Raw genomic sequence first — 9,577 nt, 5'->3', positions numbered from 1 at the left:
ATCAGATGGCTTTACATCAAATATAATAAACCTTTACCAGAAATCCACAGAAATAGAAACAACATCCTGAGATCAGACCTGGACAGAAAATGTCACAAACAATAATAAAAAGAGATTTCACAAAGTTTCTTTGAACCACAGTTATTTAAATTTAAATGACGTAAAAACTCTTCTTCTGTTGTTTTAAATGTGCGTTATAAATACAAAGGGTTTCACATCAAAGGTTCATTTTACTCAGCAACTTCCACACATAACTCATCTTTCAGTTATACTTTTGTCACACGGGGTGTAGAGGTGCTTTCCCCCGTGGGCTGTGACTCTGAGCGCTGCCTCATTCAGAGCATCTCTCTGTCGGACACGCAGCGTGGATAAACTCGGTGTGATCGGCGAGCTGAGGCTTTAAAGGGATTTAAAATGTTCATCGTGGCTTTTCTGCTGCTGTGGGCTCCGGGACTAACGGAGAGCGCCGGTGAGTCCCCGTTTCTCACACCGGGCGGGTTAAAGCAGGCTGTGCCGTTAGTCCCGCGTGTCTGTGGGTCGCTTTGTTTTATTGAGAAACAAAGAGAGTGAACCTGAGCCGGGCACGAGCCTGAGGCACGTGCTCAGCCAACGAGAGCCCGGAGTTTACCGACAGGTGTTTCCAAAGTTTCTGTGTATTTTTTATCTGTAATCTTTACGTAAGTTGGTAAACAGACTTCGGTGAACAGCGTTTACAAAGAGGTTAAATATAGAATTTAAAAATATCTGTTTTTCAAGTTTACAGCTCTGTGTTATTGTACTGACATAACCAACCGCTCCTTTATCGCCACTTAAAATATTTTTACAGAACTATTGTAATATTTGCTCGCAGTTGTGCTGTCCTGTTGGTCAGCTTACTCTGACTAAACACATGTTTGATGTTAATGAGATTTTTTAACTGCATAAATAAAGGTTATATAAAAGTCGCTGCCAAAAACTGATTGCGGCTTCTAGCGTGTTACACGAATGTTGTTTGTGGCTCAGTGTGACTTTGTTGTGTCGGACAGAGTCCACACGTGTGACGGTTACCGTGGAGAAGCAGCGGTTAGTCTTTGTGCGCGTGGTAACACGTGGTTAACGGAAACTCATTCAGCATCAGCTGCACGCGCACAGACACGTCCGTTTGGTTTCGCGCCTTTATTTAATTTATTTTTATCGATTTGTTCATCGATAAAGTTCAGATCAGATGAATATTCATCCTCATCGACACAGAGACGAGGAAGTAACTTCAACCTTTAACGCCAACATCTAGAAATGACGTCACGGTAACGGCGACCGCGCTCGTGACGTCAGTTCAACTTGAATTTTCACGTTATTTCCCGACTGAGCGTCGTGAACAAAGCGGGGGTCCCACTCCCACGCCGTTCCTCTGAGCGGTGAGGTAGAAACAAGTGTCCACGAACCCGGAAATAACCCGTGAATATTTCACAGCGCACAGCCTGCATGTGTATACTGTGTGTCACGGTAAAGGTGGCAAACTACAAAATACTGAGAAACACACAAATGTCCACATTAAACAGAAACAGATGAAACAGACAGTGAACTCTCACAGTGTTACCGCTGCTCTGACTGCTCCTATTTAAACTGCTATAAATATGTCAGCTGTTTCCCTCATGATGATATCCGGTCACTTTGAGCCACAAACAACATTCCTGTCACAAAGTCGAAGCTGCAGTCAGTTTTTGTGACTTTCATATATCCTTTAATCTGTGCAGCTGACAGTGCAACTAATGTAACAGTAGTTCAGGGTTGGTTATAATGTAGGTGCAATAACACAGAGTTATGAAGATACTTGAAAAACTATTTTTCAGATTTTATACAACGCCTGTGTAAATCCTGTTCACTGAAGTCTTTTTACAATATAAATGAAAACATCACACAAAAAACGCACAGAAACAGTTTTTGGCTCCATATCAGCTCAGTCTGAGTTTGGATTTCAAAATAAGAGCCACTTGAAATTCTGTACAATTTCAAAGTGCAATTATTTTGAAATACAAACTCAGAGTGACTTGATATTGATACTTGATACTGATTCAACTTTACCCAAGAAAACATGAAAACTAGCAGCTCAAAATAAAAATAACAAAGGAAGAAAAATATCATGTGCACAGAAAACTGGAGCCCACGCAGTCAGCTTCCTACACTGAAGAACAGCTGTCACTGCTGGATTCAACATCTGTTCTCTACAAGAGGAACACACACACACACACACACACACACACAGTCTGAGTAAAATACAGATGAAGGCTGATCAGTATCGGTACCTCGGCTCCGTTCACAGCTGCAGTTTTGTCGCCTCGCTGGCAGAAAACGTGAAAAAGGAAATCACCAACGGTTTAATGACAAGTGTCGGCTCCTAAAGAGGCTTAAACAAAGAGAGAGAGCAGACTCAGGATCGTGCACAGGTCAGAGAGGTGTCAGTTTGTGTAGCAGTAACATGACACCACTCTGTGTGGTGGCACCACCTCACTGCTCCACCTGAAGCAGCTGTCTGAAGGTCTGGTTCACAGAAACAGACGTTTAAAGCTTTAAAAGCACTGAGACGACACTCTGCTGTTAGTTTGTCTCTGCTCTTATAACTGACCTGTGATCAGTGTGAGGATGTGGTGTGAGCGCTAAAGGTTAATAATCAACCACTGACGCTGAGCTCAGTCACAGTTTTCACTAAAGCTTAGCGTTTAGCCTGCTCCGTCACCATGGTAACTAATGCTTGATGATGAGAGTTTGGATTAAAATGAGCAGGAAGATTTCAAATTCAAATTTTATTTGTCACATACACAGTCATACACAGTACGATATGCAGTGAAATGCTTAGACAACTGCTCGTGACCTAAAATAAAAGACTATGAATAGGAAATAAATATGACAATTAAAATAAAGGGTAAATTTAACTAGGAAGGAATAAAATAAAATATAAAAATTAAAGTTAAAAATAAAATAACTGTACAAAAAAATACACAATATAGGAAATATATATAAGAATATATGAAGAAATATAGAACAATAAGAGCAGCTGTAAGAGTTATAAATGATATGAAGAATATAATGTCCAGGGTTGTGCAATCCACATTTGTGTCTTGTGCAGTGCAAATATGCTTAAAGTGATTTATTTAAGTGACTTGTGATAAAGTGATTCGATTAGATGACCACGCAGTGCAGTTGTGCAGCAGCCACCAGTGTAATCAAATGTCCAGTGTGTGTAAGAACCATATGTGTGGGTCAGTACTGTGTGGTGGTGTGATTGAGAGACCGTATCGCCTGCAGGAAGAAGCTCCTCCTCAGTCTCTCTGTGTTGGTCTTCAGGGAGCAGAATCGCTTTCCTGACCTCAGCAGAGAGAACAGTCTGTTGTTGGGATGGCTGAGGTCCTTCACCATCTTCCTGGCCTTGGTCCAGCACCGCCTGCTGTAGATTGAGTGCAGGTCAGGGAGCTCGGAGCGGATGGTGCGCTCAGCTGATCGCACAACCCTCTGTAGAGCTCGTCTGTCCTGCATGGTGCTGTTCCCGAACCAGGTTGAGATGTTTCCCGTTGGGCTCCCGATATATCCCGATATAAAACATCTATCATCGATAACGATATAAATCACAAGAATGTAACATTTTCTGTAAATTCTGTGAGTCTCGTGTTGCTGAAGTGTTTCCAGCTGGGCGTCGTGTACCTGGAGTGTTTTAATCGATGCATGAAACGATACATTTTTAGACAGAAGTTGTAACGGCCGCCGTTTTCTTTGTGAGTATTTATTACACGGCGTGCTGCGGGGACAAGCCTGTTCTAACGTTTGAGTCTAAGGTTTGTTTTTTAGCACCTGAAGGCTCTTTTTTGCTTCTCATCCATAAACTCTGCATACTCTTTCATGTGATTCTGTTTATTTTGACAACACATAAAAACAGGCACTTGTCCGTCCGTAGGGTGGTTATATTAAATATAAGAGAAAGGTGTGTCACCAGGGTGCCAATTTTAAATACACGTAGACATTGAGGGCTATCAGGGCTATCATTGTCAAACAGCTAACAGATCATCTGCAGAGGAATGGTTTATTTGAAGAGTTTCAGTCAGGTTTCAGAGCTCATCACAGCACAGAAACAGCTTTAGTGGAGGTTACAAATGATCTTCTTATGGCCTCTGACAGTGGACTCATCTCTGTGCTTGTCCTTCTTGACCTTAGTGCAGCATTCGATACTGTCGACCATAATATCCTATTCGAGCGATTAGAGCATGCTGTAGGTATTACAGGTATTGCACTGCAGTGGTTTGTATCATATCTATCTAATAGACTCCAGTTTGTGCATGTAAATGGAGAGTCCTCTTCACACACTGAGGTTAATTATGGAGTTCCACAGGGTTCAGTGCTAGGACCAATTCTGTTTACATTATACATGCTTCCTATGGGGTTAACACTGAGGTTAATTATGGAGTGTAGCATGTGGGAAAAGTTGTTTTTAACACAGTAAGGCTTCTGTTCCTACTGCTGAGGTGAACGGATAAGCCTTCCTCTTTGGCTCTCGGAGGAGCCGGACGCACTTCTTCTCCTCTCCCTTATCTTCCCTGCTTGTGTCCTTGTCTAGTCTCGTGTTTTTTTTGTATTTTCCCTGGAACACTCTCTCACAGTCTGTTCTCTAAAACCTAAAAGAGGAATTATGGATTTGATCAACTGGTCTCTGAATGCAATTGACACCCCTTTCTCAACGAGAAGTTTGGGCTTGGGTGAGCCTGAGTGCTGAAGATATCTACCTATTCGGAACCATGGTAACAGGGTTCTTGCTGATCGGAGCTGGCTTGGCCCTGACTTATCGAAGAATTAAGAAAGCGGAACCAGCTGCTCAAACCCCCACAAGGCTGCTGTGAATACTTAGAATAAGATCTCTGACTGAAGACCGGATACATCTCGGAACGGCTAGCTCGGAATAACATCTCTGGGCGCAAAATTGGATGACATCTCGGGGAGGCACACTGCCGTGAGTTCTCAGAAATCGGCTCCTTGAGCACAAGAAATGACAACATCACAGAACGCAAGTACTAAAGTAAAAGTAAAAGTAAAGTAAAAAGCACCATCACTTATGCGGATATCCTCTCGGCGCCAGCTACAAGGCCGGAGCTGAACAAAACTCCCTGATAACGACTGTGTTGAGTCTGTTCTTCCCATTCCATGCAAGGCCACCCGGGTTGGCTGGAAGACTGTTTACTTAGCCTGGCAGGGCGAAGGACACTGTCTCAGCTGAACTATGGACACGCACACACATACATATACTGATACTGATAAGCACTCACCGACGCATCACCCTCCCTACCCCGGATCCAACGCCACCTCCAACGCTTACCTCCCCTCTGATGTGGACATCGGGTCAGCTGGAGGCGCAGTCGAAAGATTGCAGCGGTCCCAGATCAGATGTACACACTGGAACTCTTTCCCATGTTGCTGTCTGTGTTTATTGTGCTATGGTGTGTTGATATCTGTGCATTCCTGTATTATCCTTCTGTGTTACACATTTCGATGTTTTTTTCCTCGCTACCTAGCCTGACCTGTCTCCCCAATGTGATGTTTGTGTATTGTATGTACGGTCAGCAAGGTCAGTCATCTCGGTTGTGGGCAAAAGACCTGCAACTGACAAATAAAGGCTATCTCTCTCTCTCTCTCTTTTATGTTTCATAAAACGCACCCAGTAAATAGAGGCCTATTTCAAACACATGAGTGAGATCTGCTGATGCATCTCACCTGTGTTTAATTAAATTTCCTTCTGTGACTTTCAGACACTCACTCCCTCCATTACATCTACACGGCGTTCTCCAAACCTGTCGGCCTCCCGGGCATCCACGAGTTCACAGCCATGGGTTTGCTGGACAACAGGATGATCGACTACTTTGACAGCGAGCATCAGAAAAAGGTTCCCAAACAGGAGTGGATGAGGGAGCGTTTACCTGCTGATTACTGGGATAAAGGCACACAGTCCCGCAAGAGCAAGCAGCAGTGGTTCAAGGTCAACATCGGCATCCTGATGGAGCGAATGAGACAGAATGACTCAAGCAGTAAGTTGTTTCTCAGTGTGAATGATTGAGTAATCCTGACCCACACATCATGGTGTCCTCTCTGAATCTCTGTTCTTCTGATATCTTCTTCATTTCTGTCACTGTTGTTCCTTCAGCCCCTCACGTTCTTCAGTGGATGCACGGCTGTGAGGCTGAAATAGAGTCTAACAGCAAGCTCAGGTTTGTCCGAGGCATGGACATGTACAGCTACGATGGAGACGACTTTCTGTCCTTCGATGATAAAAACGGAGTCTGGGTCGCCCCGACTCCCGAGGCAGAACCCACCAAGAGGAAGTGGGACGGCGTCCAGGTGCTGAAAGAGTACACCAAGGGATACCTGGAGAACGAGTGCATCGATTGGCTGAGCAAGTTTGTGAATTATGGACAGAAGCAGCTCAAAAAGCAATGTATGTTTGTCCTAAAATAAAAATAATATTATCATTTATTTATTTTTAAACATTGTTAATAGACTAGTTGTGGTAATATGACCTCACATAATTATTGTGTTCTTGGTCAGTTTTACAGAAACGCTTCACTGATGGATTATCGTTTAAACACAATCATGTCATTGATCTCTGATAACAACTTAAACCTGAGATTTTGATTGTTGTCTGCAAACTTCAGGTTAAACTGTTATGAAGTACAAACCAGTGTCACTGAGTCTCTTTCACGCACCTTTGAGACAAATTGAACCAAAACACACAAAAACCATCAAACTAAGCCTCGCCACGTCTGCCTCGTCTCACACACTGTGCCAGACGCCACATAAACATCAAACCAAGCAGCAACACACACACTTATCACTTTCCATTCCCTCCATCCAGCTCCACCTGATCTGCACGTGTTTGCAAAGAACTCCAGAGTGCAGACAAACGTCGTCCTCACCTGCCTCGCCACGGGCTTCTACCCCAAAGACGTCGCAGTGACGATCAGGAGGAACGAACGTGTTCTGACTGCAGACGACGGCCTGACGAGCTCAGGACTTCTCCCCAATAACGACGACACGTTCCAGAGGAGAGAGAGCGTGGAGGTTTTAAAGTCTGACCTGGCTACGTACAGCTGTGAGGTCTTTCACAAAGCGACCGGTGTGGGAATGTCTGAGAGCTGGGGTAAGAAGCTGTCATGGTTTTAAAAATGTTCTTTTAACTGGAGCTGGAAACACAAACAGAGTCTGCTGCTCACTGTGTAGGTTTCTTCCTGTCCTGTCATCTGATTGGTCAGTTTATGCTGCCTGGCTTGCCTCAGTAACACAGCAGTGTAGTACCGTGTGCTACCTGACATCCACAGGGGGCGCTGTTTCCCTCAGTGTAGTCAGCAAAGAGAGCAGTGCTGTTAGTCAGTTTTAAGGTCACATGTTCCTCACCTGCACAGGTGATTTTCACAGCAGCACAACTGAAAATGAACCAAAGGTAAAGTAAAGTTCTTGTTCTGTGTGTTTAGATCTCAGCCTGTTACCTGTTCCTGATGACGATGGATCTGCCGTCACTGGTCTGGTGGCAGCGCTCCTGCTCGTGCTCATCGGTGTAGGCGTGATTCTGCTGGTCCTACGTAAAAGACGCAACAATGGTAGGTGGAACGAACAGCCCGTGTGTCAGCAGTGAGTTTAAGTGTGGCGATGAATCAGACCATCAAACAAAAGCATCTGACTTACCCACGCTGTGTGTGTGTTTCTCTGCATGCATGCAGAAACACAGCAGATGAGTTTTAATACTTGCTGTCTGTCTGTGCTCGCAGGCAGGAGCAGCGCAGAAACACCAGAATCGCAGGAGTTGAATGATGTTCGTCAGGAGTAACAGTGAGTTTCTCTCTCATCGTTAGGTCGGGCCTCCTTCACTAACAGCCTGTATTAATCTGTAGTGTGCACGCACGCTCAGATGTTTTATTGCCTGCATTTGTCGATGTGTAACTGCCTCCGAGCGTGCACGAGTCACAGGCTCATAAGATGAAGCACACAATGAGGCGGTGTGCATGTTTCATGGTTTTGTGTGTGCTTGTTTCCTGCACAGTGTATTTATGTTTCATGTGCACATGTCAGTGAATGAGGCTCAGAGCGAGTTATAGCACGACACCATCACGTCTCTGTCGCCTCCTCTGAGCTGAGGACAGCAGCTGTCCCGACTCTGCTTCCTCCTGTTGTTGCTTGCATGATGTTCCAGATGTTCACAGCTGGTCAGAGGTCTGGACTTTCTCCTAGGAGTAGATGCAGTCTGCAGTTTAGCATCGTCCTGCTGAAACATGAAAACATCGTCTGGGTGGATGCTCCAACTGCTACCTACCTGTCAGCACTGATGGAGCTTTTCCAGATGTGCCAGCTGCCACACCCAGAGGCACTGATGCCCTGGAGGTGTGGCAGGTCTCACCACCGTCTTTAAACTTCGTGCTGCCATCACCGTGATACTCTCCTCCACCCACTCCACCCTGCTCTTCTTCACCTCTCCTGTAAAGGAGGAGGAGAACGCTGGCTCATGTCACTGTTCCTCAAACTGTTCCTCCAGCTGTTTCTTTTAACTCAAACTTTCTTTTTTTGTTTACCTCAAACCGACTCTGAGACGCATCACTGCTCAAATTGAGCTGAAGTTTGTATCAATGGGGTTTGCTAGTTATGAGTAACTGAGCATGTAAAATAACGCTGCTGCGTTCATCCCTGCAGGTGGAGATCAGAGCTTCCACAGAAGCACGTCGAGACTCGGTGGGACCAGATTTACCGAAACAACACAAACATTTGTTGCACTTTACAGGTGGATCAGCATTAAATGGGATTCCATTTAATTCAATGGATGCGTTTAAAGAATTGTTAATGCCCCTTGCAGCCAAATCTACGGTGGCCCTGAGAGGTCCAACTTCAACAACAACAAAAGCAAACAGGAAACACTGCAGAAGCAGACAAAGCACAACTACAGTGTTTCTGGGGACGCAATAATGTGACGGACCGGCTGAGGAAGTGACAGAAACCAAAAGATGTGAAGAGTTGAACTGAAACACGCTTAAAGAAAGCTTTAAGGGTGAATCTGTGAAAAATAATAATAATAATAATAATAATAATAATAATAATAATGTGTGTTTTAATCACATGATTCATGTAACACATGTTTGCTGTTGGGGGGTGGTGGGGGGGGGGGGGGGCAGAGCAGGTCATACGCCTCCATTTTTATTTATATAGCACCAAATCACAACAACAGTCGCCTCAATGCGATTTTTCTGCTTTTGTTGTGTTTTGTGTGTTTTTGAAGCGGTGGCATTGTGGTTAGCACTGCTGCCTCACAACAAAATGGTCCTGAGTCCTGAGGCAGGTCTCTCTGTATGAAATTTGCATGTTCTCCCTGTGTTTGTGTGGGTTCCTCCACTGTCCAAAGACATGCAGTTTGTAAGGATAGCTTAATTGATTAACATAAATTGTAGAGGTGGGAATCACCATACATCCCACGATACGATATTATCACAATACTTAACACACGATACGATATTATTGCAATTTTTAAAATATTTTGCGATATTCAGATTCTGTACATAAAGGTAAACTTTATCAATATTCATTT

The 9,577-nt window shown here is 44.3% G+C and overlaps 1 protein-coding gene across 1 annotated transcript; it reads left to right on the top strand.

The window, feature by feature from the left end:
* Window positions 1-343: 343 nt before the first annotated feature.
* On the top strand, window positions 344-8,998 carry LOC118455927 (major histocompatibility complex class I-related protein 1-like). Its single transcript, XM_087834579.1, has 7 exons — window positions 344-469; window positions 5,766-6,041; window positions 6,158-6,448; window positions 6,866-7,150; window positions 7,482-7,607; window positions 7,776-7,836; window positions 8,692-8,998. The coding sequence occupies exons 1-6, from the start codon at window positions 415-417 to the stop codon at window positions 7,832-7,834; spliced, it is 1,092 nt and encodes a 363-aa protein (XP_087690705.1). The 5' UTR covers window positions 344-414; the 3' UTR covers window positions 7,835-7,836; window positions 8,692-8,998.
* Window positions 8,999-9,577: the final 579 nt, after the last annotated feature.

This window comes from Neolamprologus brichardi, chromosome 22, assembly GCF_056152115.1.
Source record: "Neolamprologus brichardi isolate AB-2024 chromosome 22, ASM5615211v1, whole genome shotgun sequence".
Lineage (NCBI taxonomy): Eukaryota > Metazoa > Chordata > Actinopteri > Cichliformes > Cichlidae > Neolamprologus > Neolamprologus brichardi.
This window is presented reverse-complemented; position numbering and strand designations above follow the sequence as displayed.